This window comes from Amblyraja radiata, chromosome 2 (genome assembly GCF_010909765.2).
Source record: "Amblyraja radiata isolate CabotCenter1 chromosome 2, sAmbRad1.1.pri, whole genome shotgun sequence".
Classification (NCBI taxonomy): Eukaryota; Metazoa; Chordata; class Chondrichthyes; order Rajiformes; family Rajidae; genus Amblyraja; species Amblyraja radiata.
Window position 1 is genome coordinate 65,872,720 of NC_045957.1, and position 22,753 is coordinate 65,895,472.

The 22,753-nt window shown below is 42.7% G+C and overlaps 1 protein-coding gene across 1 annotated transcript in view; it reads right to left on the minus strand.

The window, feature by feature from the left end:
• Positions 1-22,753, minus strand: part of ice1 (interactor of little elongation complex ELL subunit 1) — a 41,145-nt gene that overhangs the window by 9,994 nt on the left and 8,398 nt on the right. The window contains exons 10-13 of the mRNA XM_033048158.1: positions 22,094-22,186; positions 21,546-21,934; positions 11,331-16,367; positions 4,251-4,419 (exon numbers count right to left, since the gene is read on the minus strand). Coding sequence (XP_032904049.1) covers positions 4,251-4,419; positions 11,331-16,367; positions 21,546-21,934; positions 22,094-22,186 — 5,688 coding nt within the window. The remainder of the gene's footprint in view (positions 1-4,250; positions 4,420-11,330; positions 16,368-21,545; positions 21,935-22,093; positions 22,187-22,753) is intronic.

Sequence of the window (22,753 nt, forward strand, 5' to 3'; positions counted from 1 at the left end):
CCCCCCATTCGTAACATGGACACAGTCCCCATTGTCCTCACCTTCCATCCCTTCAGCCGTCGCATAATCCCCTGACATTTTCACCACCTCCAACGGGATCCCACCACTAGCCACATCTTCCTATCTCCATCCCTTTCTGCAGAGACCGCAACTCCCTGGTCAACTCGTCCCTTCCGACCCAAACCACCCCTTCCCCAGGTACATTCCCCTGCAACTATGGGAGATGCAACACCTGTCCCTATACCTCCCCCCTCGACTCCATCCAAGGATCCCAACAGTCTTTTCAGTTGAGGCAGAAGTTCACCTGCACCTCCTCCAACCTCATCTACTGTATCCGCTGTTCCAGGTGTGGTCTCCTGTACATCGGTAATCGTTTCTCTGAACACCGCTGCTCAGTCTGCTTAAACCTACCTGATCTCCCCGTTGCTAAACACTGTAACTCCGCATCCCATTCCCACACTGACCTTCCTGGGCCTTCTCCATTGTCAAAGTGAGGCCCAGTGCAAATTGAAGGAACAGCACCTCATATTTTGCTTGGGCAGCTTATACCCCATGAACATTGACTTCTCTAACTTCAAATAACCGTTGCTTTTCCTCTCTCTCTCTCTCTCTCTCTCTCTCTCTATCCCCTTCCCAGTTCTCCAACCAGTCTTACTCTCCGACTACATTTTATCTGTTTGCTTTGTTGTTACCTTCTCCCAACTAATAATGATCTACTCTACATTTTCCTTGATCTCCATTACCCGTCCTGTTTTCACACATTACACTTCCTTATCTATACACTTCCTTATCTATTTACCTCCCACTCCCCTAACATCAGTCTGAAGAAGGGTCGACACAAAAAGTCACCCATTCCTTCTCTCCAGAGATGTTGCCTGTCCCGCTGAGGAGTTACTCCAGCATTTTGTGTCTATCTTCGATTTAAACCAGCATCTGCAGTTCCTTCCTACATAAAATATCCCATCCTACACTCTCTGATTCTATGGGGATAATTTGGATAAGCCTGCTGTTTTCCTTGGAGCAATGGAGGTTGAGGGGTGAACTGATAACAGGGATACAAAGGTAGATCGTCGATTGTTTTTCCATGATGATGGTATCAAACACAAATTGGCATAGTTTTAAAGTGAGAGGATGGAGTTTTAAAGAGGATTTGAAGAGAACATGGAATCCCCCACAGAAAACAGTTGATACCTGAAACCTATTGCCAGAAGTAGTGGTGGTGGTCAGATACAGACCAGCTTTAAGAGACATTCACATAAGCACTTAAAATGGCAAAGCCTAGAAAGATGTGGAGAGGTCGGTGGGGGCGCTGCAAGCCGGCGCCCTGCCAGCAGCGTGTCAGTTTTTTTCACCTTTTAAATTTTTTTTAGTGTGTTTAAATATATGTTTTTAATGTTTATTTGTGTGTTTTGTGTTGGGGGTGGTGTGGGGGAAATCGCTTCGGTCGCCTCCTCCACGGAGAGGCGACTTTTTCCATGTCGCCTCCCCCGTGGCCTAACAACGAGGATCGGTGCGGCCTTTCCTGGAGACGCGCCCGGGGCTTCAGCGGTAGGCGCAGCGCGGACTCTCGGTGTGGAGCGGGCGAGCCCTCGCTGGGGCTCGCCGGAGGGGAGCGCTCCTTTTCGCTGGCCCGCGGCTGCTAGCAGCCTGAAGCCGCGGTCTGCAGAACTCCAGCTGGCGTGGCGTCCGCAGCCTGGGATCTCACGTTGGGGACCCGGGAGAGGAAGAAGCTTCCACTCCGACTGCCGGCCCGCGGCCTACATTTACCGCGGGCGCGGCATGGACTTACCATCGGGAGCGGGGTTCCTCGTCTGGGGATCCCTGGAGGGGAGCTTCGACTTCGACTGCCGGCCCTGCAGTCTGTGGTGCTTCTGGCTGCGGCGCGAACTCTAAATCACGGACCGCTGGCCTGCGGCCTACACCAATCTGAAGCCGCGGTCTCCGATTGGGGAGGCACCGATTCAGGACTTACCTTAACTTTTATCATCTGGACGCCCGCATCGGCGACTGCGGAGGGTTGAGGTTCCGACCACGGGGGAAACTGGCCAAATTTTGTGCCTTCCACCACAGTGATGAATGTTGTGGTGGATTTTTGTGTTAAAACTTTATTGTGTTTTTGTGTGTTCTTTCTCATTGTACCGCTGCTGGCAAATTCATTTCACTTGCACTTTATGTGCAATGTGACGAATAAAACTGATTGATTGATTGATTGATTAATGTGGACCTATTGTAGGCAAATGGGATTGGTATGTATGGGCAAATAGGGACCATTCACGTGGTGGGCCGAAAAGCAAATTTCTGAACTATACAACTGTGACTTTATTCTCCAAGGAGTATAAAAAGAGTTAATATGACATCAGGAGTTTGAGTAATGTGTACTGAACCTAGCTGCTTGGTTTGAATCTCATCCTTTTCTACTTAGTTGAGCCAAGTAATATAGGAAATATTTGCTCGTGGCACACCATTTTTACAGAATGCACAAATACAATGTCGTTACTCGAAACATTAACCATCACTTTGCCTCCACAACATCAACATGACCTACTGAGTGTCTCTAGCACTGTTTTTTGCTCCAGATTCCAGCATCTGCAGTCTTTTGCATCTTTGTTTAACTTCACAACTGATATTTTGATTAAAGTCAACAAAAGTTTGGTCCCTGAGCATTCAAGCATTTTCAGTATACTGGTCAGTGTATAATGGAATGTAATTACCGAGAAGAGAAAATTACAAAGCCTAAAACATAGAAACAAAATATACTCAAATTAACAGATTAAGCAGCATAATTGAAGAGAGACAGACCTTCCACTATTTTAGTCTTGATGCAAGATCCCCATTCTGAAATAACTCCTTCCCATTCCACAGATGCCACTTGACTGGATAGATCTCACATGTTTCTGTTTTTATTTCAGATTTCCAACATCTGCAATTTTGTCTTAGGACACAAAATCATGGCCACACCAAGTCACATACTTAAGACTCAATCGTAAGACATGGCCAGCAATGTGCACATGTCTCCATCAAGATGTGGCCAAACTGATAGATGTGATAGACGTGGCCAAACTGATGTGCACATGTCTCCATCAAGATGTGGCCAAACCATATTTTTTACGCCAGGTCAGGGAATGGATATACCCAAGCTGCGCTTGTTGTTCTTGCAGTCCCACCTTTTTCCTTAGCCCATTTGTAAGTCACTGCCTTAAAAGGAGTGGCCCATGATATAATGGGAAGAGGTATGCGGACACCAGGAAGGACACTGAGGAGGATGCACCCAACACTACCAGGCAGCAGAAATCAGGTCCATGTTAGGTTTGGACTGATCTTCTGGAACAGATACAAAACTGGTGGTTAATGGACTACTTTTATACAACAACAGAATTCAGGCCTGCTGGGCACAGTTCCAGTAAAGTGGAGAGGAGAACCAAAGATTTTGTGAGTGGACCAGTCTGAGATTAGCAGTTGACAGTGTAGGGTCAGTGAGCAAGGCTGCGAACAAGCAGAGATTGGAGCTTCATAAACTGTGGTACTGGTGTCTTTGAAAAAGGATTAAAAATATCACTGATTATATGTAATTAAAACCAAAAATAGTTTCTTATGAATAGCTCTCTGCAACAAGAGTTGAGCACTACTGTTCTAAATCAGGGCAGTGAAATTAATCCTACTTTATCTTTAATAGGGAAACAGAGTTGAATTATTGTCCATTTATGAACTCCTACCAAGTTCTGCATCTAATTTCCGAAATATACACTGAACACAAAACATTTCCATATCTGATTGCAGCACATACTCTTCTTTCTCATAACGTGCCTTTATTTAGTGCACTGGGTGCAAGGAAAGCAGACATTTATCAGTGGAGGGATACAATGAATAAAAACGTATCAGATTTGTGGGCTTTGCAAACCAACCACAGCTTTCTCCCTCGTTCCCTGGGTGATTTAAAAAAATCTGCATTTAACTGTGGTTGGAAAATGTAAAGGAAGAACTGTTAAGAACTCACTCTTACCATCCATTATTCGAAGTGGGAACACATGACTGGGAATATTGTATAAACCCCAATATAAATTAAACTCTAACTCTATTGAATTACCATAACAATTGTGACTTGGAATAAGTATAATCAATTCAATGGTGAATTTTCAGGGAAGTTTTACTTGCTGAGGACATCTGATTAATGTCCAGTGCCATTTCACAGGATTATCCAAATTGAGAGGTTCCATTGGTTTATTTAGGCAATTTGTATCACATTTTCTTACCTTCTTTTAAAATACTGTAGGAAAGAAGACGAGCTCTTTCAAGATCTCCTTGGTGTCGGCAGATTGCAACATAAACTCGAGAAAGTGCTTGAAGATCGTTACCATCCAGGGCAGTTTGCTCAACCTTCAGCTTCTTAATGATAGCCAAGAGCAAAGCTTCTATTAAGTCCTGACATTAAAGAAATAAATAATGTTATTTTTGCAGTAACAATTAACAACTGCAATATATCTGATTTTTTTTTACACAGAACCCTTGTGCAGGAATAAGCCATTCAGCCCTACTGATATTTCAGAAGAGACACTAATTTCAATTAGTTCTAGATTAGAATAAAAAAACAATCCAATCCCACACAATAAAATTAGCAATTAACTTAAAATCACAACATCTCCTCTACTAAAGTGAAAACAGAAGCCCCGTTTTCCTTCAAAATAGGAAATCTTAACCTCACCACAAGAGTGTTTCAAGAGAGATTTAGCTCTTAGGCCTAAGGGAATCAAGGGATTTGGAGGAAAATGCCAGAACAGGGTACTGATTTTGGATGATCAGCCATGATTATATTGAAGATTATCTGGCTCGAAGGGCCGATGGCCTACTCCTGCACCTATTTTCTATGTTTCTATAACTGTAATTCATTGACTATTCCACTTCCGCATCCATTTCCTACACACAAGGGGTAATTTACAGAGCCAATGGACTTACATAACCACAAGTCTTTGGGATGTGGGCGAAAACCAGAGCATCCGGAGGAAAGCAACGTGGTCCGAGGGAGAACATGCAAACTCCACACAGACAGTACCCAAGGTCAGGTCGCATCCCGGTCTCTGGCATGATGAGGCAGCAGCTCTACCAACGGCTCCACTGTGCTGCCCTCATGCATGCATCTTCCATCTTCCCACCGATGCCTCTCACCGCACACTATGCTGTATTGGTGTTTTTCTTGAATACTGTATTTAATCTATTCAATTTGGAGCAATGCCAGGCAATTCAACAACTAACTCAATAATTTCTGCCACAGTATTAAAGTATACTTGCACCTCCTCCAACCACATCTACTGTAGCCACTGTTCCAGGTGTCAACTTCTCTATATTGGCAAGACCAAGTGGGGGCTCGGCGATAGTTTCGCTGAACATCTGCTCTCAGTCCGTCTTAACCTACCTGTTCTCCCAGTGGCTCAGCATTTCAACTCCCCCTCCCATTCTCAATCTGACTTTTCTGTCTTGGGCCTCCTCCATTGTCAAAGAGAGGCACAGCGCAAATTGGAGGGGCAGCACTTCAGATTTCGCTTGGGTAGTTTACACCCCAGCGGTATGAACATTGACTTCTCTAACTTCAGATAACCCTTGCTTTCTCTCCATCCCCTCCCCCTTCTCCTAATAGTCTACTGTCTCCGACTACATTCTATCTTTGTCCCGCCCACTCCCCTGACATCAGTCTGAAGACGGGTCTCGACCCGAAACGTCACCCATTCCTTTTCTCCAGAGATGCTGTCTGTCCCGCTGAGTTACTCCAGCATTTTGTGTCTACCCTCAATCAATCTTTCACAGATTTTGAAATACAGAAATTTTCTTTTTGTTACGGAGCCACATAGCCAGCATCAAACTCAAATTGATTTATTTTTCTCGCACACACAATTCCACCCTGGTTTGCTCCACTCTTATGCATTCATTGAACAATTACCATAACTAAAGGGATACCAGACAAAGAACATAATGCAGCGAAGTGCACACAACATACAGCCTTAAAATGTGTGGTATTAATACAGTACCCTCCATAATGATTGGGACAAGGACCCATCATTTATTTATATGCCTCTGTACTCCACAATTTAAAATTTGTAATAGAAAAAAATCACATGTGGTTAAAGTGCACATTGTCAGATTTTAATAAAGGCCGTTTTTATACAATTTGGTTTCACCGTGTAGAAATTACAGTAGTGTTTATAAATAGTCCCCCCATTTCAGGGCACTATAATGTTTGGGAAACAGCAATGTCATGTAAATGATTGTAGTCGCGTTTAGTATTTTATTGCATATCCTTTGCATGCAATGACTGCTTGAAGTCTGTGATTTTTTCTATTACAAATCACAAATTGTGGAGTAGAGGCAAATAAATAAATGATGGGTCTTTGTCCCAAATATTATAGAGTGCTGTCGTTAATATAATATAATTCCTATGCCGACCAATTTCAAATTATAAACACTAATAAAATCCACTGCTTCGGGAAATCGACAAATATGACTTATATTGCATTAATCTTGCAGTTTCCTCCCTCTCTGTGATGGTTCACATTGATTACTTGAGCTACAATATTTTCACATACAACATCATGCTAAATATCCTATATAAACTTTTTTTTTTTCTACCATTGTTCCCAGGCATATTTTCTGACAGAACCCGAAACTGCAGCTCCATGGATTATTCCTTAGGGAAGAGGTTAGCAATTGGTCCAGTGTGTGTGTATTAGTACTGTGCCCCTTGATCCTTTTCTTTCCCCTTAATATCTTTAAAACTTAAATATTCTTCCTCCATAGTCTTCTAAATTCCAACAGACATGTTTCTTTCTTCATGCTTTAATCTCTGATTTCAGATATTATTCAAGTAACTTGACAATAAATTTCCTTCCGATGCCAAAACATTCCTCTGAAGGACTGGAGTCTGGAAATACTAGTGGCACAGTTGTGATCAAACCAAGTCTCTGCATAGTTGTACAATTCTTTTACCACCTGTGATGTGTCGAGTCGTACGCGTATCAAGCTACAACACGTTTATTAAAGTTCACTGGCATTTTGTTGATGGCAGTAGTTTTTGATGGATCTGGTCTGAGACCATCACTTGTGAAAACATGCCCAACATAGGTAACTTCCGGGACCCGAAACTTACATTTCAGGGGATCGAGTTTGAGCTGAATGTCTTTGGCACGGTTCAGCATTCTCTTCAGATTGGCGTCCGTAAACGAGAATGTCATCAACATTGATGGAGCATGGATACCCCGCAAACAGTTGTTCCATGGTGCACTGGAAGACCTCGCTGGCAGAGTTGATGCCAAAGGGCATGCTCAGGAATTTGTAACGGCCGAAGGGGGAGCCGAACGTAGTAAGATTGGACGAGTCTGGGTCCAGCGGGATCTGCCAAAACGAGCTTTTGGCTTCCAGAACGGAGAACGCAGATGCGTTGCCTATTTGAGCAGCAACTTCCTCTACTGTTCGCATAGGGTAGTGTGGGCGTTTGATTGCCGTGTTGAGGACCTTGGGGTTGATGCAGATCCGGATTTCTTCCTTGTTTTTTTTCGTAGCAACCACCATAGTGGAAACCCAGTCAGATGGGTCAGGAAGATTGTTCCCAATGTTGGGGAAATCCAGAATAAGGGGTCACAGTTTAAGGATAAAGGGGAAATCTTTTAGGACTGAGATGAGAAAAACATTTTTCACACAGAGTGTGGTGAATCTCTGGAATTTTCTGCCACAAAATGTAGTTGAGGCCAGTTAATTGGCTATATTTACGAGGGAGTTAGATGTGGCCCTTGTGGCTAAAGGGATCAGGGGGTATGGAGAGAAGGCAGGTACAGGATAGTGAGTTGGATGATCAGCCATGATCATATTGAATGGCGGTGCAGGCTCGAAGGGCCGAATGCACCTACTCCTGCACCTATTATGTTTCTATGTTATGTTTAACTGTAGCAATGACACCCAGGGAGACCATCCACTGGAGATCATGTTGTACTCTGTCGCACATGGCATGCGGAACATGGTGTGGGGCTCGGACCACAGGAGTGATTTATATTGAGTTCTTTATATTGTGAAAGTATCTGTTGAGTGGGGCCCTCAGCGAGAAAGAGTTGATGGATAGCACGGCCAAGGTAGACGAGGCCCAGATCGTGGCATTTATTGATACCAGAGTTGCAGAATCTCCTCGGACGATAAAAAAACCTACGGGTATGATACCTTGAGTCTATGATGCAATTTAAATCAGTTTCTTCAAGCTGGTGCAGAACATCACCCCCGTAGGCCCGTAGCGTGGCAGAAGCTTGTTCAACATGTTCACAGTCTTGTTATTAACAATCATGGTGACTTCAGGGTCGAGCTGTTCGTTTGAGGAAGGGAGGAGGGAGTGAGTGGCTGAACTGTTATCTTGGCTCTCAGAGAGGAGAGCAGGGGATGGCGCAGTGTAGTGGCTATTTGGCTTTATTTTATGTGTCATTAATTACGGCATTTGCCTTTAAATTTTAGTCTGCCCGTAATTATGTGGGTGGGATTTATTACGTAGTCGGGGGCGTGTTTGCTTCTGGGTTCTCTTGCGCAGAAGTTTAGTTTGTTAGTTTAGTTTTAGAGCTCAACATGGCTAGAAGGAACACCCTTCGACCATGTGGAGTTTTGCCGAGACATGAGGAATTTTCTAATGTTTAAAAGCGATATGCTGGAGTTTGACTAAGATTAAAGTGTGCGAGTCAGGGAAGGTTGGATGAATATCTTACTATTTTTCTTCAACAATAAAGAAATTTCATAGAAACATAGAAGATAGGTGCAGGAGGAGGCCATTCGGCCCTTCGAGCCAGAACCGCCATTCATTGTGATCATGGCTGATCGTCCCCTATCAATAACCCGTGCCTGCCTTCTCCCCATATCCCTTGACTCCACTAGCCCCTAGAGCTCTATCTAACTCCACTGCCTTCTGTGGCAGGAAATTCCATAAATTCACAACTCTCTGGGAGAAAAAGTTTTTTCTCACCTCAGTCTTAAATGACCTCCCCTTTACTCTAAGACGGTGGCACCTGGTTCTGGACTCGCCCAACATAGGGAACATTTTTCCTGCATCTAGCTTTTCCAGTCCATTTATAATTTTATATGTTTCTATAAGATCCCCCCTCTTCCTTCTAAACTCCAGTGAATACAAGCCTAGTCTTTTCAAACTTTCCTCATATGACAGTCCCGCCATCCCAGGGATCAATCTCGTGAACCTACGCTGCACTGTCTCAATCACAAGGATGTCCTTCCTTAAATTAGGAGACCAAAACTGTACACAATACTCCAGATGTGGTCTCACCAGAGCCCTATACAGCTGCAGAAGAACCTCTCTACTCCTATACTGAAATCCTCTTGTTATGAAGGCCAACATTCCATTAGCTTTCTTCACTGCCTGCTGTACCTGTACGCCATCTTTCAGTGACACCCAGGTCTCGCTGGGAGTAACTGACAAGGACGCCCAGGTCTCGCTGCACCTCCCCCTTACCTAACCTAACCCCATTGAGATAATAATCTGCCCCCTTGTTTTTGCCGCCAAAGTGGATAACCTCACATTTATCTATATTATACTGCGTTTGCCAGGCATCTGCCCACTCACTCAACCTGTCCAGGTCACCCTACAACCTCTTAACATCCTCTTCACAGTTCACACTGCCACCCAGCTTTGTGTCATCTTCAAACCTATTAATCAAAAGACTGTTATGAAGATTTATCTTTCGAGAAGCTCTGAAAGTCTCATGGAACGCTGACATGCGAAATACGACATTCTCCTTACCCCATGTTCTCTTAAGTGGCTAGAGGGAGTAATCTCTTGAACGATATAATAATCTGCCGCTACAGACAGCATCTATGGAGAGATGGAATGGGTGACATTTCGGTCCGAAACTCTTCTTCAGTCTGAAGAAGGGTTTGGACCCGAAACGCCACCCATTTCTTCTCTCCAGAGATGCTACTTGTCCCGCTGAGTTACTCCAGCATTTTGTGTCTAACTTCGCTTTAAACCAGCATCTGCAGTTCTTTCCTACTTCCCAATAGCACATTTATATTGAAATGTAGGTGCCATTGTTTCGTATGAGTTTAGAAACTGATGAGCTTTACATCAGTTTCTCTTCCTGATGTAAAGCTGGGCGACAGCGTGGGTTGCAAAAACACCCAGGGGTTTCAGGACGCTGTCAGACTAATAGGGGGCTGTGCAAACCATGCAAATGTGCAAGGATATACTTATGGAATGCAACGTGGGAAAATTGTGCAACCATTCACTTTGAAAGAAAAATATAGAAGTGGAATAATTGTTTTAAATAGTCAGAGAATGAAAGGTGTTGGTGCTCAGAGGGACCCAGTTGCCCCTGTACATAAATCACGGACAGTAATTTGTAGGCAATTAAGACATAAATGATACGTTGGCCTTTATTGCAAGTGGATTTGAATACAAAAACATTGCAAATAAATAGAGCTCTGGTGAAATAGCACCTGTTATACTGTATAGGAGCCTAATCTCCTTCCTACGCAAGGACATATGTACGATAAGAGTTGAAAGGTTCACGGGGGATTGCTGGAAATGGGAGTATTGTAGTATGGGAAGAAGTTAAGACTGGATCTATAGTGTGTATGTGGGAACTGCAGCTGCTGGTTTACACCAAAGATAGACACAAAATGCTGGAGTAACAGCGGGACAGGCAGTATCTCTGGATAGAAGGAATGGGTGACGTTTCGGGTCTTGGTGTCTTGACCCGAAATGTCACCCATTCCTTCTCTCCAGAGATGCTACCTGTCCTACTGAGTTAGTGGATCTATACTTCCTGGCTTAGAACAATGCAGATATGAAACATAAAAGATTTTTATGACATTTTACAGGGTTTTACAGGGTCACGGTTTCACAATGAGGGTTTGGTTATTCAGAGAAGGATGAGAATAAATGTCTTAACTCAGAGGACAGGTAAAACATGGGTAAATGGGACTACCTTAGCTGGGCATTTTGGTCAAATTGGACGAGTTACGCCAAAGGGCTGTTTCGGTACTCTATGCCTATTACAACAAATCTTTGGAATTCTCTAAGAGGGCCGTGGAGCCTCTGAAGTGATTATATTCAATTGAAATCAATATATTTTTGGATATTAAGGAAAATTAGTGGAGGAAGATGGTATTGAAATTTTAAAATCGTCATTATAAACCTCAGAGCAATGGTCAGAGAAACTTTAATCCACTTCTTTGTTCTCTGGAATTATTTGAAATGTTCAATATTTCATCATCCATAATATATCAATTACCACCGCAAAACTAATTTGACATTGGGATCATCTTTTACTTCAGCAGAGTAACAGAACAAACCACATGCTTACCTTATTGCCACTTAATTCATAAATCACTTCTTTCTCTTCATCACGCAGTACTGGGAGCTGAGGAATGTTCCCAACGAACACATGGCTGCGTATAACAGGGAGTAGGTCAAAGCAGGATTCAGTAATTTTCTTTAAGGCACTGGCTACAGCTTCTTCACTTGCATTAACAGGTTCACAAGGCTGGGAGAAAACTTCAGTTGTATTTGTTGTTTTTGGCTCTGCCCTATTGCAAAGTGGTTTGGTTTGTTGAACACCATCTACAGTGGATGACTCTTTTGGGGCGATTAAATCAGAAGTATAATCCTCATGCTGACAATTGCCTTCAGTTTTCACTTTTTTAGCTCTGCTTGCTACATCATTTTCTGCACATCTTTTGGTAGCCTTTTGGTCTTGTCTGGATTTTTCCACGGCACCTGACATGCTAACATTAATTGGCTTCTGCTGCTCCAATTCTTTAACACACCCTTCAGACCTGGAATTGCTTCCTGCTTTTACAAATGCAGTTGGGGTTGAATTGATTGCTTTGAACCCCATGATTTGGTTCATTGGACCGGCTTGGTTCTCACCACCTGCAGAGCCACGCATGCTAAGCTGAACATTACCACGGAGAATATTTAAAGTTCGTGCTCGGGCAGAGAGATTGGGATACATAGCATCCAGAATTTTCACAGAATTCTCCTGAGGTAAAGCTGAACCTGCTGACGCTGATGCAGTCTTAGGTAGTCTCCCAGGCACAGGAACGGCATGCTTTGGGGTTGTAGTGCAAAACTGTAATGGAGAAGACTGGATTCTTTCATTTCTTGCAAGTTCTAAAGGGGATGGGGAATGGGTTGGAGGAGACTTTTGTTGTAAGTGATCCAACAGAGGTGAAATTGAAGCTGTCTTTGAGATCTCTTTTGAAGGAGAAACAAAGTCATCCTCAGGGGAACACAGAGATGACGCATTGGATGATGCAAGACGAGGGGATTGTACTCTTGTAGATCTTATGGTTCTTGGAGGTGTGGCTACAAGTGGTGGCAATAACGGTGGCAGAGGTTGTCCCATTTCTAACATCACTTGATGGATTTCTTGCATGCAAAATACTGGAGTGGAAACCTCGGTATTCACTACAGGTAGATTGTTTGGATCCAAACCTTTGCTCTTTCTTCTTAAAGCTGCATGCCTTTTGTAGGTAGACCGTATTTCTGATTTTTGTAAACCGGCATCTTGTTGTGCATCTCCATCAATCAAAGCATTTGGTAAAATCTTATTTGAATGTCCTTTCCTGCCACTTGCAGTCTTGCAGGTTTGATTACCTACTGAAGTTCTAAATGACTTCAAATTCACTGTACCATCAATTGTACTTTCAAATAATGCCTCTTTCTCATGCACTGATGCTGATCTAATAGGCCTCAGGTGGCCTGAAGTAGCATCAGGAAGGGAAGAAACATTATTTGCCAGTGCAAATTTATCTTTATCTTCTTTCTTAAAGCAGATCTGAGAAAGAGTATTCAAAGAATTCCTTGTAAAAAGCACAACTTGTGAACCATTACATATTAGCTCTGTTTGTGTAGCGATATCTACTTTTTGTACTGGCGGCATGTAATTGGAAGCTTCTGTTATGGTATTGTTTGTAGAACTATTGACTTTATTCATACTCGCCTTGAAATTAGCCATTTCCTCAGTAATTCCAATGCTCTTACTGTTGATTTCGATGCCAAGGTTTTCTTTCGTACAAATGCTAGTATCCTGATAGGAACAGACTTCAGAGGAGCTTTCCGATATCTCCACATCCACTGGATAATCTCGATTGCTAGCATTTCCTTCCAAATGTTCATTTTCTATCGGTGTACAGCCTAAGAAGTCACTCTTAGGGCTTGTTTCCAAGTAAGTTTCATTGTCACAAACCTTTTGTGCAGGGTTATCCAAATCTGAATCTGCACATTCTACTGACATAGCATTATCACCATTTCCTGCAGCTTCATAATTTACATTTGTATTGTTGTGCATGTTAAATGTTGGAGTTTGACAGGGGCCTTGTGAAAGCCCTTTATCTAAAGTGAGCTGTTTAGTTTTACTTTCATTGCAGTCAGGATGGCTAGCTGTTGACTCTTCTGCAACATTTGTTGTGCTTTTATTATTACAATCAGTTTCATTAGAAGCTGATGCACTTTCAGAATCAAAAGGGAAGTCAATACCACGAAGAGTAATGTGCTTAGAGAGGCCGTGCTGCCCAACTTCAGTTTTGCAATTCTGAGCCTGAACTTCAAGCACCCTGTTTTCTGGTGTGGCAATTTCAGTTGTCATATCCTTATCATCCAATTCATGATGAATAGTTTTCTGTGTATCTTCAATGGATCTTGGACTCTTTTTGATTGCTTTCCATTGCTTTCTTTTCTTGATTTTCCTAACCAGCGTTGAGACTCCCATCTCATGGGTCTGAGGGCCTTGATTCATCTGAGAAATTCGTTTTGAAGGGGAACAAGATTTCAGAACTGGCTGTTGGATCCCATTACCAATGAGTGCTTTTCCTAAAGGTTCATCCTTACTTTTTTCTATGCTGGAATATTCCTCAAATTCCAAAGCTGTATTATTTGAAGTATCAGCAGCTTCGACCTGCCCAAAACGAGCAGGACATTGCTCGGCAATATTCTGTGCCACATTTGGTTTTGAGGATTCATCTGAGAAGGCATCAAAATGGGGAGAAGTCTGGCCAGAAGATAAATAATCCCCTGATGGTTTCAGGGTATGATTTACCTCTCCCATTTCACTTCTCTCCATTTCATTATTTTCCATTAACTGATCTTTCTGTTTATCAGCTTGGCTTTCACATTCAGTAACTTCAAAGCTTTTGAAATGTACACAAAGTTTATCCTTATTTTCATGTTCGTTGGGCATTTCTTTAGTAGAAGTGCACTCTCTGGAATTGTCCTGAGCAAGTTCAGTTTCCACAGAAGTGTTCGGCACTTCTATGGTAACAGTGTTCAGAAATATAGATGCTTCTTTTGTTTTGGTAATAATATCCTCGTCTTTTATCGTAGAATTTCTTTGCGATTCAACATTGCAGGACTGAATTGAAATCAGCGCGCATTGAGAAGGTGTAGATATTTTCAATGTTTCTTCCTCTTTCTCCTCAGTTGAAATGCACTCCTCCTCACCCAAAATAACACCCAGTGACACTGAACTATCAGACTTAACATGTGGAGAATTTTCCTCTGCTTGGCCAAAAGAATCTTGATCTATTATCGCAGACTTGACTTGAGAATTGAATGGGACTAAAGCTGCTATGCATTCATCTTTTGGCCTGTCACATCCAGACTCAATGGAATCTAATTCCATGTCTCTAATATGAACGTCATACTTTGAACTGTTTTGGATGACATCAGTTACCTGTGGACCATCAAAATCCGGAGAAGCCATGTCCACCGAACTGCTCGTCTCCTTTATTGAGTCTGATCGTTTCTGTTGAATAAATCCTTGTTCTGAAGATACTGCAAGTTCATCCTTAAAATAAGTGGGACCAAGTACATCTCTAGCACAAACAGAGCCTTTGGATCCACCCTCAGTATTTGAACTCTCAATTGTGACAAGTACAGTTGTTCCTTTCATTCTGTCATGCCTGTTTTGTTCCTCTGCTCCAGTGGCATTATGTAGGGTAGAAGTTACTATTGATTTATTTTTTAGATTATTAGATATTAAGTTAACATAATTAATATTCTCTTTCCCTTTATTCTCTACAGAAACATATTTATTTGACTCATCCAGAGATTGATCAGTTTCTGTCGAACAGTCCAAATGTCCAGGCAGTACTATCTCCTTCATTTTTTTAAGTTTGCTTTGCTCTTTTACTTCAAATTTATTAAAAGTCTCCTCAACGTCTGAGGCCAGCGGTGAATTTAGTGGTGATTTATCTTTTTCATTTGGGGATATTGAATCAGCAGAATTATTTTCCTCCATCGTTAACTCTGTAGAAATTAAAGTCTTAAAATTGCCTTGAGAAACACCAGTTTCCTCGGCTTTTGGTGGTGTGTCCGTCATTTTAGGTGTTTGCTCCTTCAATGGTGACTCTCCTTGAGGAAACTCCACATCAACTGTTTGCAGTGAAGTCTGAGTACATTCAGCATGCAGTTCGTCAGATGCAAAACTACTGCAATTAACCTCCTCCATCTCCATATCCTTTGCAGGAATGCATTGTTCCTGACTAACACCATTTACCACAGTACTGTTAAGCTGTGAATGTGAAATTACTACTTCCATCATGTCAACATCTGTTGGCCCCTTTGCCACATCCATTGATTTTGTGTGCTCATTATCAGAAACCAACACAGAAGCATTGATACATTCATTTTTTTGACTGTCACATGTAGACGTTTTGTAGTGAATTTCTTCCACCTCCATTTCTTCAGAGGTTGTAACTAGCTGTCTACAAGAATCGGTTTCTTGTAAAATAAGATCCTCAGTGTCCCCTTCCTTAATATGTGCATCTATTCTAACTTCATTTTTGCTGTTTGGATTTGAACTTGTCAGTTCCACTATTTTACTGTTAGGTGTAACCAAAACTGCAGTATTTTTTGAGTCATCATTCTCCTGCAACCCCTCGGGATAATTGTGCAGTGGAGATGTCATATCCTCTTCACGAAAACCATTAAGTGTGAGAAGTGTATGAACACACTGAATTTCTGAGGTGGTCATGACAGAGTTCATTTGTGTCTCCTCAAGTGATGACTGTGCTTCAGTATTGTTCTCACTTCTACATTGAGCATCTCCAGCAATCAAAGAAGGGTATGACACTTCATCCTCGGTTTTGGTGTCAGTCAAACCCTCTATGTTCACATTTTCAGTTTCTGTCTTAGTGCAATCCATTTTCTCAGCAGATGACTCTTCGGGTGTACTTTCAGAAACGCCTGCTTCTGTCAAAGATGACTGATCAGTTGTCACTGCCTCGGAGCAAGCAGGACTATCAGGATGTTCAGCCTCTGAAAAACCCTCGCTGCAGATTCTTCTAGGAGCAGCACCTTCATCATCACTTGAATCCGTAATGTTTCCAAATATGCTTTGCTGCGCAAGAAAGAAATAAAATAATATTTATTTGACATTCAAATTGTTTTTTATTTGAAAGCAACATGACATTAACCACTTATCTAGACTTGTACATCATGGGATTAAAAACAGAAAATGCTACGAACTGTGATAACAGAAACTGATTTAACATTTCAGGTTGAAGACCCTTCATCAGAATTAGGAGAACATTAATTTCTAATTTCTATGTTTCTATTAGATCTTTCCAGCACTTTTGTCGACCTTCGATTTTTCCAGCATCTGCAGTTCTTTCTTAAACAAATATGGTAACTTGTTTATTTTCTGCAGATGCTGCTTAAGTATTGGGTGCAGTTTTGCAACCTGGAGTATTGTGTACAGTTTTGGTCCCTTAATTTGAGGAAGGACATTCTTGCTATTGAGGGAGTGCAGAGTAGGTTCACAAGGTTAATTCCCGGGATGGCCGGACCGTCATATGCTGAGAGAATGGAGCGGCTGGGCTTGCATATTCTGGAATTTAGAAGGATGAGAGGGCATCTTATTGAAACATATAAGACTATCAAGGGTTTGGACACGCGAGAGGCAGGAAACATGTTCCCTAGGTTGGGGGAGTCCAGAACCAGGGGCCACAGTTTAAGAATAAGGGGCAAGCCATTTAGAACAGAGATGAGGAAACATTTTTTCACACAGAGTAATGAGTCTGTGGAATTCTCTGCCTCAGAGGGCAGTGGAGGCCAGTTCTCTGGATACTTTAAAGAGAGAGCTAGACAGGGCTCTTAAAAATAGTGGAGTCAGGGGATGTGGGGAGAAGACAGGAACGGGGTACTGATTGGGGATGATCAGCCATGATCATATTGAATAGCGGTGCTGGCTCGATGGGTCGAATGGCCTACTCCTGCACCAATTGTCTATTGACCTGCCGAATGTTTCCGGCAGTTTTTGTTTCAGATTTTCAGCATCTGAAGATATCACAGGATTGGTTCACTTGATTTCCCAGCAAGAGGTTCAAAGACAAGGGGGTCAACCTTCAGGCCATGCTGAATTTCTATCTCGAGTTGTGAAGATTTCCATACAAACATTGAGTTTGAAACTGGTCACTGACCTTGACAACATCTCAGTAAAGGTTTAACGAGTTTCAGACCAAGGTAGGTAGTGGGCACGACTGGCAGTAAAATCACATTTGCCTCAAGATGGAATTCAGTACTTATGGGATTTATTAAAATAACATATTTGTTCATTTTAGACCATTATAGCTATTTAAAAGCAGCACCAGAAATTATTCCACTACTCTATTCAAATTGCACCTTTACCCTTTCCAAATGAATTTTTATTCCACTTTTTACTTGAAATGTTATTGGGCTAAAGTTATCTGTGAATATCATTTAGCTTTACTCTGCAATACTTCCACACATCAGTTAGCAAAACATTAAATGCCATTAATTGACATGCTTTAGTCATGCTGACAATACACAAGGTGATTGCCTCTTGCGAATCTTGGAGAACTCCCAAGCATGATAAGGCATACAAACGTTGTATCTCCACTGGTCCATTGTGAAAAGATAACCACTTATTCTGAGTTCTAAAGATGTGAAATTCTGACCATCTGATTTACTAGTTATGCCAAAGTGAGTAAATGGGGAATTTATATCAGTAAAGGTGGCACTGAGAAAATAAACAGATAAATAATTTTTCCCTCCAATTAACGCATTTGGGCTCTAAAAGTAGAAATGAAGTAAGAATGGAAATATGGCAACAGCATGGTATAATGTATACAATCCAGAAGAGTCATCTATCTGTTCTTCAGAGATGCTGCCTGACCCACTGAGTTACTCCAGCACTTTGTCTGGGAACTACTTGAAATTTGGCACAGATTTAGATAAAACATAATTGAAAAGGAAGTCATAACTCCTCAGTGCCAAAAGTTGCACATTAATTAATTAAGCTAATTAAAAAAAGAGATTGAAAAAGTAAGCGCCATCTAGTGTTCAATGCTGTCTATTTAAACTATATATACATATATATATATCTATATTACTAAATCTCTGTTCTTGACCGCTTTTGGCCTTCTGTGCTGCGATTTCCGAGAGAACGCCGCCACCTACGGCCGTCATTTTTGGCCACCTCGCTCAGAGCCCCCCTCCGCCGCATGTGTGCCGAGGATTTTTCTCGTCGATCAAAAATGACAGAGATATTAATGTTTTTACAAAATTCCCCATTCTCTCTGCTGCCCCTGCTGGAGGGAGGGGGAGGGACTATAAAACCAGGAAGTGGTGTGCCTCAATCAGTCTCTGCAAGTGGTGTGCCTCAATCAGTCTCTGCAAGTGGTGTGCCTCAATCAGAGCTCTGAATAACACTGAACAAATGTCTCCACAGCTGTGAGTACCCATAATGTGGTTTGAAAATGAAAATATGGTTAGTTTGAGGAAAAAAGCATTGCCTGCAAATGGTTGTTTGGGTTGAAGTAAAAAGGCACCCTCTCTCGCCCCCCCTCCTCTCTCTCTCCCCCCTCCTCTCTCTCTCCCCCCTCCTCTCTCTCTCCCCCCTCCTCTCTCTCTCCCCTCCTCTCTCTCTCCCCCTCCTCTCTCTCCCCCCCTCCTCTCTCTCTCCCAACCCCCCCCCCCCCTCTCCCTCTCCTCTCCCCCCCTCTCCCTCTCCTCTCTCTATGCGTCAGTAGATAGGGTGGTTATGGGGTAAAAGGAGAAAATTAATAATATTAATATAATATCAAGAGGGGTAATTAGCGTGTGCGGGGGGGGGATAATTAGTGTGTGTGATGCTGCATGCCGCCTCCCCTCCCACAACCGCACGTTGGGGGAACAGACCCAACTGGTCTGCACTTGGTCTAGTATATATATACACACACACATATACATACATATACATATATAAAGTATTATAATGACTTGTGAATATGACTGGAGTTATATAATTAGATTATATAAAAATAATATAATGATTATAATTGTGAGTGCGTAATTTGAATGAAGGTACACAAAAATGCCGGAGAAACTCAGCGGGTGCAGCACCATCTATGGAGCGAATGAAATAGGCAACGTTTCCGGCCGAAACCCTTCTTTAGACTAATAGGTGGTGGGGGGGGGGGGGGGGGGGGGGGGGGAAGAAAGGAAAAAGGAGGAGGATGAGCCCGAGGGCTGAGAGAGAGCTGGAAAGGGGAGGAGACAGCAAGGGCTAACAGAATTGTGAGAATTCAATGTTCATGCCACCAGGATGCAGACTCCCCAAGCGGAATATGAGGTGCTGTTCCTCCAATTTCCGGTGGTGCTCACTCTGGCCATGGAGGAGGCCCAGGACAGAGAGGTCAGATACGGAATGGGAGGGGGAGTTGAAGTGCTGAGCCACCGGGAGGTCAGGTTGGTTAAGGCGGACCGAGCGGAGGTGTTCGGCGAAACGATCGCCAAGCCTACGCTTGGTCTCACGGATGTAGATCAGCTGACATCTAGAGCAGCGAATGCAATAGATGAGGTTGGGGGAGATGCAGTTGAACCTCTGTCATACCTGGAACGACTGCTTGGGTCCTTGAATGGAGTCGAGGGGGGAGGTAAAGCAACAAGTGTAGCATCTCTTGCAGTTGCAAGGGAAAGTGCCCAGGGAGGGGGATGGTGGCCGCAGAGGTCTGGCTCCTGAACCCGCCTAATTAATGGGTGAGGGCAGTTCTTGTGGGTTCCCCAGTTCACTGAACCCCACTGACTGCCATTGGCCATAGTGGGACTGGGGCAATGCCAGGCTGCGGGAAGGCCAAGCCATCTTCCACTGAGAGGAAAATGCCTAACCTTAACTCGCCCCCCCTTCCAGAGCTGCCCACGGCTGGAATAGGAGCCATTTTGGGTCCGGTTGCGGGCTCCATACGTGTGGCCGCTCAGCCAGCATGCTCTTCTGGATCATCATGGTGATGATGGTGGGAAGCAGCACTGCCCTGCACGCCGCCCGGGCCGCCTTCAGCCCCCCATAGCGCCGGCTCCGTCAGTCTGCCCGCTCGTTCGCTGCAACACCGGCCTACCGACAGCCCGGCCGATCCTTCGCAGCACCCACCAGCGGCCCAGCAGCCCGACCAATCCTTCGCAGCACACACCGGCGGCCCGACCGACCCCTCGCAGCACTCACCATTGGCCCGACAGCCCGACCGACCCTTCACAGCACTCACCGGCCTACCCACAGCCCGACCGACCGACTGATCGACTGACTGACCCTAATCCTAACCCTAGCTCTACATTTTTTTAAATCATTTTTATTTAACAGTTCACATCATAACTTTACAAAGATAAATCAATTGCAAAACAAAATTAACAGCAAGGTTTGCATTACCTTTATTCCTTCGAAACCTTGATCAGCTGGGCAAGCGGGTTGACAAAAAGCTAATGGAGTTCAATTTAGATAAATCCATTTTGGGAAGTCAAATTAGGACAGAACCTCACAATGAATGGCAGGGTCGTGGGCGAGCGTTAAAGAGCAGAGGAATCTAGGAATACAACATAGTTCCCTGAATGTGGCATTGCAGGGGAATAGGATGGTGAAAGCGGCTTTTGGCACACTGATCTGCATCAGTCAGGGAATTGATTATAGAAGTTGGGTCTTTAAGTTACAGTTGGACAAGACAGTGGCAAGGCCATACTTGAAGTATTTGATGCGATTAAGCTGGAGACGTTGCAGAAATGATTTACGAGTATGTTGCCAGGACTGGAGGGCTTGAGTTGGGCCGGTTAGGACTTTATTCCTTGGAGCAGAGAAAACTGAGGAGATACTTTGTGGAGGTGTATAAAATCATGAAGGGCATTCAGTGAAAGTGCAGATTTTTTCTCAGGGCAAGGGACATTAGAAAATAGAAAGCATAGGTTTAAGGTGTGGGAAACCTGAGGGGCAACTTTTTTCCACACAAAGAATGGTGAGTATTTGGCTCTGACAGAGGAAGTAGTTGAGGAAGGCACAATAGCATTCAAAAGTCATTTGCGCAGACATATGGACAGGAAACAATAAGAGGGACATGGGACATATGTGGGCAAATGAGACTTGCTTAGAGATTCATCTTAGTAAGCATGGCCAAGTTAGGCCGAAGGGCCTGTTTATATGCTGCATGACAATTACCCTAATGATCTAACAAATTATAGGTTATAGCTATTGGAATTATTTGATAAAATGTATAAAATTGTTCTCTAATAACGTGCAACATTTGTTTACACTTGCCTTTCCAGAAGATGTCGAATATGGCAATGGAGACAATTGAGGTGGAAGAGGTTGTGTCCAAAAAAGAATTTCTTGCAGCTGTAGACTTAAAGCATCTTGCTCAGCATCATTTTCATTGTCACTATCAGTATCTGTACTTGAACTGTCAACAGGATCTTGATGTCTCATCACTTCTACAGTTTTCTCATCACAGAAAGTACTGTCACCATTGTTTTTCAGTCCTTCATCAATCAGACACGTATCCAGTTCACTCTGATTATTATTTTCCTGGTCACATTTCAGCTTTTGCAACGATGAAGATGATGGCTCTTTCAGTGGACTGCTGTGATGTGGGTTAATTCCATTTCTGTTAAGAATCTTGCATTTCTTCCATGATTTTGGTTTTGTATCTATAATGTATAGAATAAAATGTTATTGCTTTTCAAATGGAACATATTACAATAAAACAAGCTTGTCACTCCCAACCAACCATCACAATCACTTAATTTCTAACGATGAACAGAAGGAATGCTTATAAGCAAATGAAAGGATAAAACAATTGTGCACACCTGGGCTGTACATGGCTTCCATGCTTGGCTTCTCTTGTACACTGGACCTTTCAATGCACATCCATATTTCATCAAGTAACAGTTTCACTTTATCTGTTGACACAAAAAGCAGTTAATGCACCTTTCTGTTATTTTAACTTTGCTAATTAAACTTAACAGAATTATTTGATGCCACGTTCCCAATATGAATCCTTTCCTATCAAGAGCACATGTTGAAAGTTCAGGTACATTGGCCCGTCTTTCACTTTTTTAAATAATGGTTCGAAAATCACAGTAATGCATACCTCAAATTTCAATATGCTCTTGGAGAACAAGGGTCTTGGGCAGAAAAAGTGAAATTGGAGCGACATTTTAAATCATGTTCATTTTATTTATTTATTTTTAAACAAAAACAGTGAATATCTTACTACACCACTAAATAACTTGAACTTTTTAGATCACGAATATAATTTATGTTGCACCAGAGTTCCTCCAACAGTTTGATTTGTTTTGCTCCAGATTAGAGTATTTGCAATCTTGTGTGTCTCAGTTTATGTTGAGATTTTATAAACAATTTCTCTTGTATTGTGTCATTTAGGCTCAGTGAAATATTATATGATTATTCACGCCAATGTTCAACAAATGTAAATTACACACATCTTAGCACTTCATTGAAACATT